At 44.2% G+C, this 19,655-nt stretch overlaps 1 protein-coding gene across 4 annotated transcripts; it reads right to left on the reverse strand.

Moving 5' to 3' along the window:
* Positions 1 to 8,894: 8,894 nt before the first annotated feature.
* On the reverse strand, positions 8,895 to 16,596 carry LOC130099439 (uncharacterized). Of its 4 annotated transcripts, none has more exons than XR_008808386.1 (3): positions 16,368 to 16,596; positions 9,354 to 15,847; positions 8,895 to 8,962 (listed from the first exon to the last, which is right to left on the reverse strand). XR_008808386.1 is itself a non-coding variant. In XM_056265141.1 (2 exons), the coding sequence occupies exon 2, from the start codon at positions 15,637 to 15,639 to the stop codon at positions 10,414 to 10,416; it is 5,226 nt and encodes a 1,741-aa protein (XP_056121116.1). In that variant the 5' UTR covers positions 15,640 to 15,847; positions 16,239 to 16,596; the 3' UTR covers positions 8,895 to 10,413. The 4 variants fall into 4 exon arrangements, 1 of the variants encoding a protein (XP_056121116.1); XR_008808387.1 differs by having other exon boundaries at positions 9,483 to 15,847; positions 16,239 to 16,596; XR_008808385.1 differs by having other exon boundaries at positions 16,239 to 16,596.
* Between the last annotated feature and the right edge of the window lie 3,059 nt (positions 16,597 to 19,655).

The following is a 19,655-nucleotide window of genomic DNA, read 5'->3' on the forward strand; positions in this document are numbered from 1 at the left end:
CCCACAACAAAGACAGGAAGTGATGGAGCTAATGGATCGTAACAAAGACGTTTTTTTTCCCCAGTCCCAGGCCATACTCAAATGATCCAGCATGAGATCCATACTGTCCCAGGGAAAATTGTACAGCAGCGGCCTTACAGAATCCCAGAGGCCAGACGAGAAGCCGTCAAGGAAGAGGTGAGGGAAATGCTTAAGTTAGGAGTCATAGAGGAGTCGCAGAGTGCATGGTCGAGCCCTATAGTGATGGTCCCCAAGCCCGATGGCACAGTAAGGTTCTGCAATGACTTTAGGAAGTTAAATGAGATCTCAAAGTTTGATGCATACCCTATGCCCCACATTGATGAATTGATTGACAGGCTAGGTAAAGCACGCTTCATTTCAACACTAGATCTAACAAAAGGCTACTGGCAAGTTCCCTTATCTTCAGATTCCAAAGAGAAGACTGCTTTTGCAACACCAGAATGGCTATACCATTATACTCATTTACCCTTTGGCCTTCATGGGGCTCCAGCCACTTTCCAAAGGCTCATGAACCGTGTTCTTCAACCCCACCAGCAGTATGCTGCTGCTTATTTAGATGATGTGGTAATCCACAGCTCAGACTGGGAAAGCCATCTTGGAATGGTGCAGAAGGTACTGGATTCCCTCAGAGAGGCGGGCTTGACTGCAAACCCCAAAAAATGTAAAATTGCCTACGGCGAAACTGAGTATCTGGGCTATACAATAGGCAGGGGTGTGGTACAACCTCAAGAAGCCAAAGTTGCGGCCATTCAGAACTGGCCTAGGCCACAAACCAAAAGACAGGTAAAGTCCTTCCTTGGCCTAGCCAATTATTATAGGAGATTTGTGCCTAACTTTTCAAGTCTGGTTGCACCCATCACAGAGCTAACCACTAACAGACACTCCAGAATGGTAAGGTGGAGCGAAGAGGCAGAGGACGCCTTCTCCCAGTTAAAGAGGATGTTGTGTTCCAGACCGATTTTGAAATCCCCAGACTTCACAAAAGAATTCCTGGTGCAGACTGATGCCTCTGAGGTGGGTCTAGGAGCAGTCCTTTCTCAAACACATAAAGGCGAGGAACATCCTGTGCTCTACATCAGTAGGAAACTGGCAAAGCACGAGAAAAATTATGCCACAATTGAGAAAGAGTGCCTTGCTATTAAATGGGCACTAGAGGCACTCAAGTATTACCTATTGGGGAGGAAATTTGTATTAATGACCGACCATGCACCACTGCAATGGATGGCCCGGAATAAGGAGAGCAATGGGAGAATAACTAGATGGTTTTTAAGTCTGCAAGCCTTCAACTTCTCTGTTGTCCACAGGCCTGGACGATGCCATGGAAATGCTGATGCCCTCTCTCGCAAAGATGTCCTCTTCACAGTGGCCTGCCAACCAAGAGCCTCAGAGCAGAGGAGGGGGGTATGTGGCATCATGAGAGGGCGTGTTCTAGAGGGCAGATACATTGCCCTCAGATGGCTGGAGCAAGATGGCCGTCTGTTAAGGACTACAAAACCCAGGCTGCCTGAGAGTACAGCTGCAGCTAATGAGACCAGCAGCAGGCTCTAATAGTGGGTGGAAGAAACTGTTGATTGGTGTGTGTGTGTGTGGCTGGAGAAAGGACACATACCTCTGTTGAACAAAGAAGATTAAGTTCCTTTTGAGCTGAAGAGATTTAAGTTGTAAACCCTTTTGTTTAATTATTAAACACACCTACATACTGAAGAGACTGTTGAAGTGGTGTTTACTGGGAACTTGCACACACTAAAGATCCTGAACCTCTCATGCTGTCACAATATACATATGTGTCTTGCCACTATTGGGCAAACAGGTCTGATCCGTCATTACTACAATTAGCCTGAAAAATTTGGGTAAATGTGTAAGCTAGATTTAGGCCTACATTTTTTTTACATCTTCATGGACACCACAATGATTTCCCTCATGTGTTAATATTTTTCCTTGTTATAATGTATGATTTGCAAAAATAAAAACTGCTGCATCTGTGTTGATGAGAGAATCATCTACAGTGTATGCGCGTTGTGCACCCGCTACATTATGGCCAAGCATGCGCGCTTAAAATAGCATTATGAACAACGCGCAACGCGCCACTGACTTTAGACTAGGTTTTTTCTGGTCAGTGGCTGAATTGTTTTCTGGCACTGCAAAATAGCACTAGGGAATGTTTGCGCCGAAACACGCCTCCTTTTTGCGCCGACCCGCCCAGGGAGCGCAAGTTCATTTCCTAGTTTACCGACGTGCGCCTGTGGAGGGAAAAGCCCGCTTTGCGCGGGTGCAAAATAGGAATGATACATGCGTCAGTGTACAAAGTCATTTGCGCCGGGTGCAAGATAGGGCCCCATATGTTTGGTATCTATGGATTCAGAAGACCCTAAGCTAGCATGTAATGTGTTTATAAAGAAAGTATGAGTGAAACATGTACAATAAATGTACAATAAACTAGAGAATTTCAAAAATGAAATTTTTGTTTTTGTCATTTATTACTGAAAATCACACCTCACGCAACAATAGTGAACAGTTTTTGAACAAAAAAATATTGTTCAAACCCTTTGCTTGACAGATATTTGTAATTGTTCAATCAAAAGTCAAATATTTCATCATCTGTGAAAAAGCTGTCAGCTTCGGATTTCTCCTCGTCACTTTCCAGTAATTGTTCCAGAGCTTGTTCTGAGGTAAATCTTTTACTGCTTGCCATCATAAAAGTGCTAAAACAATAAGATAATAATGCTATAATTGCTATTATACTATACATATATATATATAATTATATAATTGTTCTGTCTCTCTCTCATATAAATCTCTGTGCGCGCTGTAATACTCCGCTCCGTTAAATAAACTTGTTAAATCTAAATCGACAACATGTATGTTAGACCATATACCGACTAAGCTACTGAAAGAGATGCTTCCAGAGGTCATAGATCCTCTTCTCAATATCATTAATTCATCTTTGTCAATAGGATACGTACCAAAAACTTTTAAGCCGGCTATGATTAAACCGCTTGTTAAAAAAACGCAACTTGATCCTACAGAATTAGTCAATAACAGGCCGATCTCGGATCTACCTTTTCTGTCAAATATACAAGAAAAGGCAGTATCTTCACAACTATGTTCCATTTTAGCAAGAAATGATATCTGCGAAGATTTTCAATCAGGATTTAGACCGTGCCATAGTACTGAGACAGCTCTCATTAGAGTCACAAATGATTTGCTCTTATCATCCGATCATGGTTGTATCTTTCTATTAGTGTTACTTGATCTTAGTGCTGCATTTGATACTATTGACCACAACATTCTTTTAAATAGACTCGAAAATCATGTTGGCAATAGTGGAATTGCACTAGCATGGTTTACATCATACTTCTCTGACCGTTATCAGTTTGTAGCAGTAAATGAAGAGATCTTATCGATCAAAAGTTCAGTATGGTGTACCACAAGGCTCAGTACTAGGACCGTTGCTGTTCACTCTGTACATTCTACCCTTAGGAGATATCATTAGGAAGCATGGCATTAGTTTTCACTGTTATGCTGATGATACTCATCTCTATATTTCTTCACGCCCTGACGAAACTTACCAATTCACAAAATTAACGGATTGCATAGCTGATAATAAAAAACTGGATGACTAGCAATTACTTACTACTTAATTCTGAAAAAAAAACAGAGATTCTAATTATTGGACAAAAAACTTCCTCAAGTAATAACCTAGAATACTGTCTAACACTTGATGGCTGCTCTGTCAAGTCCTTGTTGTCGGTTAGGAACCTGGGTGTGTGTTGCACACTTAAAAAAGACTCTTTTCTTTTGCAACTTTATTTTGCCAGTTCTTTTGGAATTATCTTTTTTTACATGAAGCAATACAACATCTTCTAACGTCAGCAATATAGCCTACGTTCACTTTATTCGGCTCAGCTTTCGACCACACTACTGCGCTGTCTTATGACATCATTGTAACTGAACTTTCACCTTTCAGTAACATAAATCAGATTAATATCCAGAATATTTATCAAATGAAATTACAATGAAATTATAGTGATTTCCCTTACAGAATTCTAAACATATCCCTATTCTAGGAAATTATGAAATTATAAAATAATACTTCTAAGTCGCAACACCCTCCCCCACTAAAAAAAAAATGTGTCCAAACATTTTCTTTCCTATCTTCACAATATTAATCAACAATGTCTCCACAACAGAACACATGGTGGAAGGTAAGTAAACAGGTAAGTATTTTTGCACACATTATACATTAAAGGGTGATTATAACATATTGGGCCCTATCTTGCACCCGGCGCAAATTACTTTGTACACTGACGCATGTATCATTCCTATTTTGCACCCGCGCAAAGCGGGCTTTTCCCTCCACAGACGCACGTCGGTAAACTAGGAAATGAACTTGCGCTCCCTGGGCGGGTCGGCGCAAAAAGGAGGCGTGTTTCGGCGTAAACATTCCCTGGTGCTATTTTGCAGTTCCAGAAAACAATTCAGCCACTGACCAGAATAAACCTAGTCTAAAGTCAGTGGCGCGTTGTGCGTTGTTCATAATGCTATTTTAAGCGCGCATGCTTGGCCATAATGTAGCGGGTGCACAACGCACATACACTTTGATTCTCTCATCAACACAGATGCAGCAGTTTTTATTTTTGCAAATCATACATTATAACAAGGAAAAATATTAACACATGAGGGAAATCATTGTGGTGTCCATGAAGATGTAAAAAAATGTAGTTTTTTTCCTCCCACACCTGTTTAACCGACGCTGATTTGGGTTTCTCCCATCCCCATACAACGTCACTTCTCTGTCTTTCACTGCCCTGACAAGAATGTCGGTCTCCTCGGCTGTGAACCGCTCCTGGTGCGCGCCTGGTAAATCCGCCGTTATAATAGCAATCCGCCATGCAACATGCACACCTGCTCTTAAAGGGTATGTTGGATGACGCTCTGATTAGTTTATTTCACGTTACGCCCAAACCACACCTATGAATAATAAAGCTATTTCAGACCAACCCCTTTTAAACTTGCGTCGGGCACAAGAGTCATTTATCCCGCCGGTAAAATAGCAACAGCGCCCAAGACCCGCCCACAAAGTTACTTGCGCTTCGCGCTTGATACTTGCGTTTCAGATCGTTTAAATATGGCCCATAATCTCTCGGTATTCTTTTTTTCCTTTGGCAAGTCTCTCATGGCAATACAAGACTAAGTGTCCATAGTCCATTAGTATCAAAGGGTGAATAATCCATTGAAGTATTGGTGGGCCCCCCAATCTTCACAAAGGGACAAGGAAAATACCATATACACCCAAACTTATGTGTCTACATATTTCAAAGCCATGCATTTAGTAATCTATACCGTAAGTGTACACACAACTACTGTTCCTGTAAATACTGTTTGTATATTACATTACTGCCTTAATTCCAATATACTAGGATAATAACCAATTTTTGTACTTATTACTTAAATAACTGTCCAGGTTACCTGTTCTGTATTATGTGTTAGCTACTACCATGAACTATAACTTGTAATGGCTAAACATTAACTATAAACTAACGAATAAGATTATCTCTGTGTGTCTTTTATATCTATCCATGATAAGAAGGATACACAAATGATGATCTGGTAGAGGAATCTGCAGTTCCTGCGGACGTCTTCACACCAACCTGGCAGGTCTTCAGCTGTTGAAAGGTTGGCTGGCCTAGCTGGTCATAGGTGTAGACACGCCTGGGCTGCCTAGCTCTCCTTAGCCTGTTTCTCCACATCTCTGTATCACTTCGCTCATCCTCTGATTCAACAGCCGGAACTTCAATCTCCCTCTCCGAGCTATGTCTCTCCTCAATAGGCTCCTCTTCAGGCTGCAACTCCGGTACAAGTACCCTCTCAGGCCTGTCTCGGAGTGTCTCTGTTCTCGGACAGAACTCTTCTGCTTCTGCATTCAGAGGTATCTCAGCATGTCCCACTGCTGTCCAGAGACGATACTCCTCCTCACTGGAACTGTCTGTGTCTGTTCGGTAAGTATCATGTCTGGCTCTATGATCCTTTCTTGTTGTCCGTTTTGCTTTTCTTCTGTTGTTTTTCTCTTCAAGGTTGGGTTCATGACTTTCTGGCTCTTCAACCAGATAAGGGCATGGTAGAAGTAGGTTACGATATAACACCCGTCTTCTCCCTGTTCCTTGCAATTGTTCAATCACGTATACTGGACTATCAGGGCCTTTTCTTCCCCTGACAACATGAATCATGTCTTCCGAGTGGCTACGCAGCTTTCCAGTACTGCCTCTGGGCGTGAGGTTTCTCACCAGGACATGATCACCTGGCTCCAGAACAGAACTCCATGTGTGCTGATTGTAGTTTTTCTGTCCTCTCCTTGCACTTTTCTTCATGTTTTGCATCGCAATAGCATAGGCTTCTTGCATGACTTCTCTCCACTTCTCCGTATTGTTAGTCGGTGACTGGTTCCTACTTGAGGGTAGTATGGGGAGGTGCGTGAATGGCGAATACCGCAGTAGTCTTGTAGCTTGCGAAAGAGAGAATTTTCAACTCTTTTCCCTGATCGTGATATATCTTGGATGGGAAACCAAAACGCATAAAATAAAATCATCAAAGACTTTTCTGGCCGCGGGCTTTCCAGACTTGTCTTTCGTCGCGTAGGCCTGTTCCTTATTTGGTACAATGATCCACAACTACGTATAGTATATACTCCTCACCCCCTTTACACTTGTCTAAGTGTAGGTAGTCGATGGATATCATCTCAAACCATGCAGAGGTCTCAATGCTTTGGATAGGTGTCCTGATTATTCTGTTAGATTTTTTCCTTTTTATGCAGCGACATATCTGTGTAACATAGTGTTCCATTTCCTGTCTCATTTTTGGCCAGAAAAAACGTTGTCTTGCGAGTGTCCCATTTCCCCGTGGAGATGCTTGTACACAATAGGCTTCAGGAACTCAGGAACAACTAACTGCTTTCTCGCTGCAGTCTCTCTTCTGAGGATGCCATCTCCATCAATCTTTAGACGGGGCCACTGTCTGAGAAGTTGTCTCTCTGCTTCACTTTCTGCCAGCTTGTCTTTATGTTTCAAGAATCCATGTGTTTTTTTTCAAAGCCAGAGCTCTGCTAATGGCTAAGTCTGCACTCTGGGCAACTTTGATGTCTTCCACTGCAAGAGGCTGGATTGGCTCTGAGATGTTACACCCCTCTGGCAGTGCATCGATGTTACATGTGACAGCAGCGATACAATCAACATCTTGGGTTTTATCTCTCTCCAGAGCTTTTCCGATGCATTCGATAGTGTGGTGTTACAAATTTATTTAAATGTTTAATTTAGCTTCCAATACTATAGTATATCAACTGAGGAAGTTTATTAGTTTGAATTTTGTAACTAAGTTAAATTATGTCACAAACTTGCCTGTTCCTGTCTGTCCTGATCTCTCTATTGTAAGTTAAATTGATCAGAGCACTGAGACTATCATCTTTTGTTTTTATGCACTGCCTGGCCATTAAGCTCTATGATAATGTGAAGGTATGGGTGATACAATCAGGCTGATTGGATTACCATCTATACATGACACTGTTATGCTGATTGGATTATGATTGGTATCACTCTCAGTTTAGGGCAGGTTTCTAAACCTGTATACTTCATTTACATGCTTTGTTTCAGAGTGTCTCCACCTCTATGTAACCCCTCCCCTTTGTAAGGTATATGAACACAAGGTATTTTGGCTTAGGTCAGATTTGGGTAAGATTTTTGGACGAAGCAAACTTGGAAATACTACAGCGATGCAACAGCAATAAAGAACCCTGCTTAACCTGTTAAGCTTCAAGCCCACTTTTGAAAAATCCCCAGAAATTACATACCCAAACTGAAACAGATACAGTTCATGAACCCTTTGCACTAAACGCACAAGTATGATCTCATTTGAAAGCTGACGCCTGGTTGTTTATTGTAAATGTAGAATTAATTATTGTCATAATGAAAAAAAACAATTTTAAATAGCTTCAAAGTTTTGTAAAGTTATTAGAAATTTATTTTTATGAAACATCTTCATGAAAATAAAATTGAAGTTGGCCCTGGAGCAATCTAGAAATGCACTGCAGCTAAAGCCACATGTCTGACCATTTTATATTTAAAATCTGAAAATGATAAGTATAAAACTCTGTATTTAGTTAAATGTTTTTCAAGATCATGTCAAATTACTTTATTTTGATTAGACTCTATTAGCAAACTGATGTTTAGTCATCTTCTGAGTCATCTATTCAGTCTATTGTCTCTATTGTTTTGTGGTGCCCCATTCAGTGTCAGTCTCCCCTGCACACATTTACACCTCTCCAGACTGGTTATTATGGCTCTAAATATGCATTTCTTTTGTCTGCATTATAGCTACTAACGACTGGCTATTCACAGGCTATTCATAGGGTTTCAAACCCTAATTTCTTTTATCAAAGTTCTCACTAAATATTTGAAACTGGTATCAAATGCACTGAAACATTTCAGTAAGCATTCCTATTTAGAAAAAAATCATAAAACAATAACTGCTCGTGGCAGGTGCGCCTGGGCTCGCTAGCATGTTAGCTTAGCACACCATCAATACACGACCATTTATGAGATTAAAACCATGTTTGTGCTCCAAACTTACTATATAACGCAAGTCTAGTGTTTTAAATAATCTTCTGTGATCTAACTTGGCTTCAGATAAAAAAAAAATCCGACAGAAAATGTATTATTTAGTGTTCTGAACGATGATGAAATCTATATCGATTAGCATTACATTTTAAATATAATCTATTATTATTGTTGGAGAGGCTTTGGACTGTTAGGTTTGGATTAGGTGATGGATGAGTAAACCCTTCTGGGTGCCGGTAAGAGCACAAATAATGAGGAGACAGGTGATCAGATTAACTTGGTGTATTGTAGGTAGATGGATGGATCACAACTGTATATTCAATGATGTACATAGTCTGGAAAATAAGTACAATAAAGAGAATGAATAAACTAAATACAATAATAAGCATTCACTGTTAAATAATTAAATAATTATCCTCAATACTCATCATTGACATTTTTCTACTTAACATCCAGTTGAATAAACAGAAACATGGTATTAAACAGGAAAATACACACTATAAGGGCAATTTGTCCTCAATAACATACAATGCCCATATATGGGTAACCGCATGGCTCATATGCATTACATACAAACAGACATGACGCTGATCGTCTAGTATTGGAACATATTAACAGACCGACTAACATCCCCTCATTAATAACCCATAACATTGATATGGCGCTTAATAAAGAATGAATCGTCACACTCAAGTAATAGCCTATTACTAAATACTAGCATATTACCGATCTGGATAACACAGAACGATCTATACAGGACATGTCCGGACATGCACTTATGTCACGGACGCTTAACTCTATTCAGATCAAGTTACACAACTGAAAATCAACATAAATATAATCAAATTGACTTACTTTAAGGGCAATGACTAACATCATAATATTACAGTTGCACCAATCACCCCGAACGAACAGGAATCAGCAACTTTACAGCTGACAGCTCTCACAGATCACCTACACACAGCAGATAGCGGCAGTTGCACTGACGACTGTACACTGTTCTGCATGTTACCATGACTACGGTTTCAGAATAAAAGTCCCGACTAAATGCGGTTTCAGAATAAAAGTCCAGACTGAATGAGCCTTTAATACAGCCGCCCCCAAAGATGTGGAGCATCTTTGCTGCCATGAAAGGCGACTTCACTTATCAGGGGCTAGCAGCATCGGGACAATCCTTAGGTAAGGCTGGCAGGATGACTAGGCGGGCTACCGGTCTGGTGTAAACTTGGCCCTTTATCTGAACGTCCGCTGAACGGATATGACCATCCGGACTTAGGTGAGTCTTGATAACTTGTCCCACAGGCCATAAACCACGAGGTAATTGGGGGTCTACAACTAAAACAAATGTTTTCTCCTTCAAGTCAGGGGGAGAGGCTTGCCATTTCTGGCGAGTTTGAAGGCTGGGAAGATAGTCCCTAATGAACCTTGACCAGAATCGGTCCGCTAGGATCTGGGAATGTCGCCAGCGCCGGCGACTTAGCATCTCTGATTCTGGGTAAATGACTTGAGGCAGAGATCCATCCGGCCGCCCCATGAGGAAACTATTTGGCGTCACTGGGTCAGCATCTGCAATATCGGACGACACATAACCCAAGGGTTTTGAATTCAGGATGGCCTCCACTTCCAGCAAGACGGTCATCAACACTTCCTCGGGAACTGACTCTGAATCCAAAACTGTGTACAAGGCTGACTTAACAGATCTCACCTCCCGTTCCCAGACTCCACCGAAGTGGGGGGCCGATGGGGGATTGAAATGGAAATGGATCTTCTGGCGAGCAAGCTGATGCTATATATTAGGAACTAATGCGGCATAAGCTTCCCGTAACTCCCTTTCACCCCCGCGGAAGTTCGTACCTTGATCTGACCATAACTCAGCCGGTGTCCCTCTCCTCGAGACAAACCTTCTAAGAGCCATGAGGAAGGAGTCAGTACTCATGCTTGGAAGTAGGTCTAAATGGACTGCTCTCGTGGTCAAACATTTAAACAGAATACCCCAACGCTTCTCTGTACGTCTTCCGAGTCTGACCAGCAATGGTCCAAAACAGTCCATTCCACAAGAATGGAAGGCAGGCTTGTAGAGCCGAAGACGAGCAGAGGGTAAATCTGCCATCTTAGGGATTGTCGGTTGGGCCCTCCACCGTTGACATTCCGGACACTCATGTTGAAACCGTCGCACAGCTTCGCGGCCACGAAGAATCCAGTAATATCTCCGTAGTTCGGCAAACAGCCGTTCAGATCCAGAATGATGTAACTTCTGGTCATAATGATGTATGATCAAACGGGTGACTGGGTGATAAGGGTCCAAAACCAGAGGATGTAAAACAGAGTCCTCAATGCCTGCAACTCTCCTCAGACGACCTCCTACCCTGATAAGACCACTGGACGGATCCATTTCCGGGGCTAAGGTGATTAGACCACTTTTGGACCTGACTGACTTCCCACTCTCTAACAATTTATAGTCCTCAGGAAATGATTCCTGCTGCACCCGTCTGAGAATTTGGAGCTCAGCCTGATGGTAATCCTCAGCCTGGGGAGAAGTCCCAGGAGAAATGGTAGTTCGAAGTTCTTGGGCTGTCACGTCCAATAGTTCCTGCCAGGTATGGTAGTTCCACCCATCAGTATTGCCAGAAGAAGGAGGGCAGGTACTGATCCCACAGAAGGCCGATTTCCGCAGTTCAACCTTGTCTGCCATGGTCTCAGTCGTAGGTAATACTGGCCAATCCTTGGGATCCTGGAGGAGGAAGGAGGGTCCTTGAGACCATCGGTTGGATGCAGCGAGGTATTGAAGAGGTTTCCCTTTCGTGAGGTCATCAGCCGGATTGTCTGCAGAACTTACATAATGCCATGAACACTTATCCGTCAACTCCTGGATCTCAGCAATTCTGTTTCCGACAAAGACTCTGTATCGACAGGACTCCGAATTCAACCACTGAAGGACCGTGGTAGAGTCTGTCCACAGGGAAATAGACTTGATGGGTAGGGTCAACTCTTTCTCCAGTAACTTAGCCAACTGTGCTGCGACTAGACTTCCGCAGAGTTCCAGTCTTGGAATAGAGTGAGCTCGTCTAGGAGTGACACGCGAGCGTGCGATGATAAAGGACAGGTAGGTCCGACCTTCCTGGTCGGTAGTCCGGAGGTAAGCCACCGCTCCGTATGCCTGCTCAGAAGCATCCGAGAAGACATGTACCTCATGAGTAGCTATACTCATTTCAACTTCAGGAGGGAGATATGGCCGGGAAAACGTGATACCAGGGAGGTATTGGAGTTCCTCTTCCCAACTATTCCAAGACCGGAGGAGCTCAGGTGGTAAGTTGGGGTCATCCCACCCTCTCTGTTTGTTCCACAGTTGCTTAATGATCACTTTCGCTCGAGTCGTAAAAGGTAGAAGCCAGCCAAGAGGGTCGTATTGGGAAGCTAGGACCTTATAGATATTCCTCAATGTAAGAGTGTTATATACCACAGGTCGGTGCTTGTACGACAAAGTGTCCGTCTGCCAGTTCCAGCTCAGGCCTAGCGTTGATTCAGGGATATCTGACTTCTCCTGCGTCAACCACAGTTCCACACTCACAGCTCGGGCATTGGTTGGTAGGTGACTCACCACACCAGGAGCATTGCAGGCCCACTGGCGAATGTCAAATCCAGCTCCAGAGAGGATATTCCGTAGTCGATCAATCAAACTTCGCGCTGCTTCAACAGTAGGCAGGCTCTGCAGGCAATTATCGACATAGAAACATCTCTCCACCGAAAACCGAATCGTTTCATCAGTCTGAGGATGTTGCTGTACATGGCGTTGTAGTGCGTAGGTTGCACAGCATGGACTGGAGGTCGTGCCAAAGGGTAGTACCTGCCACTCAAGAATCCTAGGTGCCTCATCCATCTTCAGGTCCCGCCAAAGGAAGCGGAGTAGAGGACGATCCCCAGGTAAAAGGCGAACCTGGTGAAACATCGCCTTGATGTCCCCACTCACTGCCACAGGATGTTCTCTGAAGCGGATAAGAACACCCAATAGCGAGGCCCCAAGGGTGGGCCCTGGCAACAGGTACTGATTGAGGCTTTGTCCTTGATACTGATGGGAGCAGTTAAAGACAATGCGGCACTTTCCATTGTGACTAACAATGTGGTGAGGGATGTACCAGCATTCAGCCGAATCAGGTAAGGGGTCAGTCGCTTCCCGAACAGCTCCTGTCTCAACTAATTTCCTCATTTCCTCTTTATAGACCTCAGCTTTGGTGGGGTCCTTCAGCAGACGCCTCTCTACACTACGAAGGGTAGGTAGGACTGACTCCTTAGGTGCATTCAAACAAGGCATATCCTTACGCCGCAGTAAAGGCGTAGCTAACCGATTGATGCCCTCCACAGGGTGAGTGCGGGTTTCCATCTCAAGCAGCTGAAGAGCCTCATGATCTTGCTTGGACCGGGTTACATCTTTACTCTCCCACTGCGGACCCACATCCAACTGCCACAGGCGTTGAACATTCTGGAAGAGTTCGTCCTGAATTGGATCCATGGAGGTTAACAGGCATTGCCGTGCTGCATGAGGCCGCCCCATGAAAGGAATGGGGCCCTGGAGCGTCCATCCTAGGCGTGTATGAACTGCAGCTGGCGCACCCGGGCCGCCCCAATGAACAGGCTCTGTCGGAATTATGAGATGGGGCTGATCGGAACCGATGAGAAGTAAAGGCTGGACTTCATTAAGTGTACTGATTGGAAGACCCCGCAGATGCCTGTACTTCTGTCGTAGCTGTTCTACTGGGTAAGACTGGCGGGATAGGTTAAGACGATCTGCTGTGAAGGCATGATTGATCTTATAACTGGTTTGGGGTTTACAGATGGAAGAGATCCGAAAGGATATGGAAGAGCCATGAAGGACCTGAATATCGTCTCTCACCGTCCGCAAAGGCAGATCCTCAGGGACACCCTTGATGCCCAAGGCCTTAACTGCAGTGGAGAGCAGAATAGTCCTCTCCGAGCCATCGTCAAGAAGAGCGAAGGTGTCAAGGGTGCGATCTTCATAATGTAAATTTACAGGAACCACTTTGAGCATGACTCGACCTCCGACAGAGGGTTTATCCAGGAAGAGTCGATCCGGAGAGGAATTCGTCAGGCAGCTCTTTTCCACTTGAGCCGAATCCTCCCTCGGGGATAGACCAACATTCACCTCATGAAGAGGGCGGAGATGTGTGCCTTGGCATAGGTTGCAGGGTTTCTTAAGGTCACATTGAGCAGCATGGTGTGCCCTAGCGCATCGCCAGCAACGGTTGTTACTCCGAATCCATGTCCTGACCTGGTCAGAGTTAAGCTTACTGAAGGATGCACACTGGCTTAGATAATGCTCAGTCTGATCACAGAATGGACAATACCGTTTCACTTTAGAAGGTTTAGTTTGTGAAACGGGACCCTTGCGAGAGATGGGAGTCTCAACTGGGGGTTCTTTAACCCCATGCAGGATGGTCACAGTTCTCTTTCCAGAGTCTTGCTTAGCGTGAAAGACTTTAGACATCGGCTCGGCATCGTAGCTGTGGCACCATGTTTCGTAACGGAGCCAGTTCGAAAGGTCAACTAGATTAGGGGTCATGCCAGGTTGGTGGAACATATGGCGACGGAAGTCAGCACGCAGCTCAGGTGGAAGCTTACTAAGAAGTCGCGCAACATGGGACCCACAACTTAGCTCCAGTTCACCATCGCGTCCCAAGGTTCTCAGTAGTCCCACTAGTGACTGTACCTGGAGAGCGAACCTCTGGAAGGCAGATATATCACCTCGCTTGATGTCAGGACTCTCAAGAACAACAGCGATCCTCCTTAAGGCAAGTTGATGCGGTTGACCAAACTTCTCATGAAGTGCAGTCATTGTATCAGTGAATGGGGTAAGGGAGTTCAGATAAGCGTCCGCTATCATTCTAGCCTCCTCAAGCTTGAGATGATCCACTAAGATCTGGTATTTGAAAAGTTCTGTCCCGTCAGGAGGGAGCAGGTTCTCTAAAGCAATCCGGAGTCTGGCAAACTCACCAGGATCAGGCCGGCTAAACTTAGGAATGGTAGGGGTAGGTCCTCTGTACACATATTCAGACCTAGATACTGCAAGAGGTTGATTGGGTTCTACCTTCATCGCTAGATTTGGAGGAATCGAATAAGCAGGCATAGAGCTGAACCGTGAGGAGATAGGTACCGACGTGCGGTTGGCAGGTAAAGGCATGGCCGCAGGTGTTAGCAGCTCTTGAAGCTCTTTAGGAGTAGGAGGAGGGGGAAATCGCCAGACATCAGGAGCATAAGGTTTAGGAGGGCGTGACTGAGTAGCTGGGGATACAAAGGGATAATTTCTGGTCTCTGGCATCACAGGTAGGTGAATTGTGGCACCCGTATCAGACAAAGCAAGGGCATCCACCCGGGCTCTCAGCTCAACGTCAGGCTCAGGCCACGGGGGTGGGGGAAGCTCAGCGAAGTGTCCATCCTCCACTAAGTTTGTAGATTCAGCTGGCCTCAGGGGGCTGGATAACTGAGACGCTGTCAGCTGTGCTGGCGATAGGTTCTCTCCTCTAGCTTTACTGAGATCGACTCGAAGGGACTGAGCCACCTGTACTAATTCTCTAACTTCAGCACGGACTTCTCTCAACTCCCTTAAGTCAGCCTGGAAAGCCTGATGTGTCTGCATTAGTTGTGCATGCTCCTGGCGCAAATGCTGTCGCTCACGGTCATGTGCAGAGGTAGTGAAATCAGCTGCCGAAGGCGACGAGAAGGAACGCTGAGGACATACAACATGCTGTGGAGGCAGATAATTCGAGGACATGATCTGTGATCCACCAGAACATATCAGGTCACCATCAGGGGCAATGGCGTAGGTCTGGAAGGATGAGGGGGGAGTCCGTTGGGCAGGTGCCTCCCAGGTTTGTGGAACATCATGATCAGCGACAGGTCTGCCTCGTGTATAATGTACCTCATATTGCTGTAGGTAAGCTGGAGGACGAGTATGGCGCTTAGGGCGAGTTCCTCCAAGCATCTCCTCATCAGAGTCCATAACTTCAGAGGGGAATACTCAATCCGGCTCGAAGGACCAATTTGTTGGAGAGGCTTTGGACTGTTAGGTTTGGATTAGGTGATGGATGAGTAAACCCTTCTGGGTGCCGGTAAGAGCACAAATAATGAGGAGACAGGTGATCAGATTAACTTGGTGTATTGTAGGTAGATGGATGGATCACAACTGTATATTCAATGATGTACATAGTCTGGAAAATAAGTACAATAAAGAGAATGAATAAACTAAATACAATAATAAGCATTCACTGTTAAATAATTAAATAATTATCCTCAATACTCATCATTGACATTTTTCTACTTAACATCCAGTTGAATAAACAGAAACATGGTATTAAACAGGAAAATACACACTATAAGGGCAATTTGTCCTCAATAACATACAATGCCCATATATGGGTAACCGCATGGCTCATATGCATTACATACAAACAGACATGACGCTGATCGTCTAGTATTGGAACATATTAACAGACCGACTAACATCCCCTCATTAATAACCCATAACATTGATATGGCGCTTAATAAAGAATGAATCGTCACACTCAAGTAATAGCCTATTACTAAATACTAGCATATTACCGATCTGGATAACACAGAACGATCTATACAGGACATGTCCGGACATGCACTTATGTCACGGACGCTTAACTCTATTCAGATCAAGTTACACAACTGAAAATCAACATAAATATAATCAAATTGACTTACTTTAAGGGCAATGACTAACATCATAATATTACAGTTGCACCAATCACCCCGAACGAACAGGAATCAGCAACTTTACAGCTGACAGCTCTCACAGATCACCTACACACAGCAGATAGCGGCAGTTGCACTGACGACTGTACACTGTTCTGCATGTTACCATGACTACGGTTTCAGAATAAAAGTCCCGACTAAATGCGGTTTCAGAATAAAAGTCCCGACTGAATGAGCCTTTAATACAATTATGAAATACCTGGCATGGCTTGAAGAACACAGGTAACTCAAATATCATTGCAATCATGTTTATTGTCTTCAAAACATCTTTATCGGCATGTTACAGCGATCTCTGTCAGCTACTTTCTGTATCACTCAGTGACGTCCTGGAATGTCACATGACTATGGGTCTTCTTCATGATCCATATATGGACTTTTATTGGACATATAGCGCCCCCATGCTATTGGTATGAATGGAAAACACAGCACATCTCAGTAAGAAGCGAGCATAATGATACATCGACGCATTTGGGTATAAATTCAATAAATAGTATTCCTGTCTATAGAAATATGATGTGAATCTATGAGAATATATCAATATTTCTCCACATCTGCACATTGTTGAGCTAAAAGCCCTCAGGGACGTTGTTTTGTGAATCGCTGTCATGACGACAGCACGGAGTGTTTTTTATGAATGGACCAGCTGACGCTCATAATTCATATTAAAGGTATCGACTCATTTTTTTCATTTCATAACTCCTGACACAAATTAAGACATAACTGTCATTATAAGTTTCTCAGAATACAATAGTGGTCAAATACTGAATCTTGAGTCTTATATCTTTTTAATGATGTATAGTTTGTCAAGGTATAACATTAAATCTGATAGTATATTTGAACTAAATAAAAAAAAAAACGCTTCAGTGCGCCGACGCTCTGGAGAAGGTTAAGAGGTTAAAAGATACACCCAGTTTTCAAACACTTTAGAAGAAAAAAGTTCACAACAATAGCTTCCTGGGGGCATTTGTCAGAGTTTGTACAGAGGACCCAAAAGCAGAGGTAATGCAATAATAGAGTTTTATTCTCCGTAACTTGAAACAAGGAGACTGCCGTCAACAGACGCAGATCTGTGCAAAACATAAACAAAAATGCTGGGCAGCCAGATTGCAGGGACTGGGTGTCCAGCACCAGGAAGGAGGCGAGCAGCAACAGTTCACTCTCCCCGAGCCCAGTGGAAGAAACTCACAGAAGGCAGGTAGCTGATGATCCACTGACAGCAGGTGAACTGAGTAGAGAACAATGATGAATCTCCAACAAATAACTCACACACCGACAGGACAAGACAGGACACGGTAAATCTCGTAAGAGAGAATACTGGTAAGATTGCGAACGAAGAGACAGAGCGAACGCTCAACGTACAATAATAATCTGACAAGGAAGCAGAGAAAACAGTGACTAGAAGTAGCCGAGTGAATTAGAGGATAAGGGGAAACAGGTGAGACAAGGATCAGTGTAAGTGTTGATTACTATGGGGAACAGCTGCAAGTAGAGTGAGGGGAAAACCATGAATGGGAGAGACTAAGGGTGCTTTCACACCTGGATCGTTTGGAGACGTTGTTCCGAAACAAAGGGGCGTTTCCCTTTTGGCCCGGTTCGTTTGGTCATATGTGAACATAACAATCGCACTCTGAATCGGAACAAAACAACCGAGCCGAGACCGCCTAGAAGAGGTGGTCTCGGCTCGATTCCATACGAACCCTGGAGTGGTTAGTTTGTAGTGAGAACACAACCGACCCACGAACCGGAACAAATCAATAGGCAAGGTGGTCTCGTACCTTTATGTAACGTTACTGCTGTCGGAGTTTTTTTCGCCTTTGCGCGGCACTGCTCGACGGACCGTTCATAACCCCTCTCTTTCATTTTATAGCTGATCTTCTTGTACACTTCGGTGTTCTTGTGTGTAGTGTCCAACATCCGGGAGATATGTTCTTCCGACCAAATATCTATATGAGGCATTTCACCTCTTCGGTAGCACCAAGTCAACCCGCGATTCATTTTGTGTTAGGCTACTGTTGTCATGGTGATGTCCCACAAAGGAATGCGCGACCTCCACGCATGAGGTAGTGACGTAATGGCGTAAGGAAAGCCCTGGAAGGGCGCGCGATTTGGACCGCTTTACAACAGTGTGGTGTGAACAGAGTGACGTATTAAATTGATTCGGAACAAAGTATTCTGTTTCGGATCTGTTCCGGAACAAAACAAATCGATCCAGGTGTGAAAGCACCCTTAGTAACGATGAGGAAAACAGAGAGGAAAGAGACTGATTCATGACAGCATTCCTCTGTACACTCTCGCATGATCTCTTCAATGGGCGTTTGTCTTCGTGACAGGAAATCTGCGTCTCTGTTTGCTGTTCCAGGTCTGTACTTCAATGTGAATCTATAATCCGCCAGCTCTGCCACCCAGCGGTGTCCTGCTGCATTGAGCTTTGCTGACCTCGTGACATAGGTCAAGGGATTATTGTCACTATATACCACAAAGTCAGGTGCATGGAACAGGTAGTCACGAAAACGTTCTGTGATGGCCCATTTTAGTGCCAAGAATTCTAATTTGCCAGAAAGTAGCTTGTAATTATTTTCTGCCGGTGACAATGTCCGTGAGCCATAGGCAATGACCCTAAGAATACCCTCTTGACGCTGGTACAAAACTGCACCTAAACCCTCTTCTGCGGCATCCACGTGAAGTACAAAGTGTTTCTCCAAGTCCGGATATGCCATCACTGGTGGGTTTATCAGCTGAATCTCCCAGGCATCCCTCCATCTAGCACTGAAAAGCTGCAGGCGCATTAGTAAGCCCAAACGGTATCCTCACCCATTCATACAGTCCCCTTGGTGTTATGAATGCGGTGCAGGGTCTGCTTTTCTCACTCATGAGGTGACACTATTGCTGTCTCGTGTCTCAGGTCTCTGATCAAACGTAGACTTTGTCTGCGACGGGTAGATGGCATCAACACTGTGCAACCATCCAAGTGTCGTGCGACTATATAGCATGATGTCATTGTCAGTTAGGTTTTCAACGGTAACCTCTATTTTACCGTTATCTTCTGAAGGGAGCTGAATTAACTGCTCTCTGATGACTAAGCCTGTTGGCCATGGTGTCTCATGGTTTGGCTCCAACACTACATGTGACGCACTCAACACTCTCTTATTTAGCCGGCTGCATGGCACCGCTACCACTTTGTTTTTCGGGATGGTCACTGGTTGTCTACCTACTCTGGCCATGTGGGGTTGGTTCTCA

This window comes from Rhinichthys klamathensis, unplaced genomic scaffold (assembly GCF_029890125.1).
Source record: "Rhinichthys klamathensis goyatoka isolate OS25496 unplaced genomic scaffold, OSU_Roscu_1.1 h1tg000229l_1, whole genome shotgun sequence".
Lineage (NCBI taxonomy): Eukaryota > Metazoa > Chordata > Actinopteri > Cypriniformes > Leuciscidae > Rhinichthys > Rhinichthys klamathensis.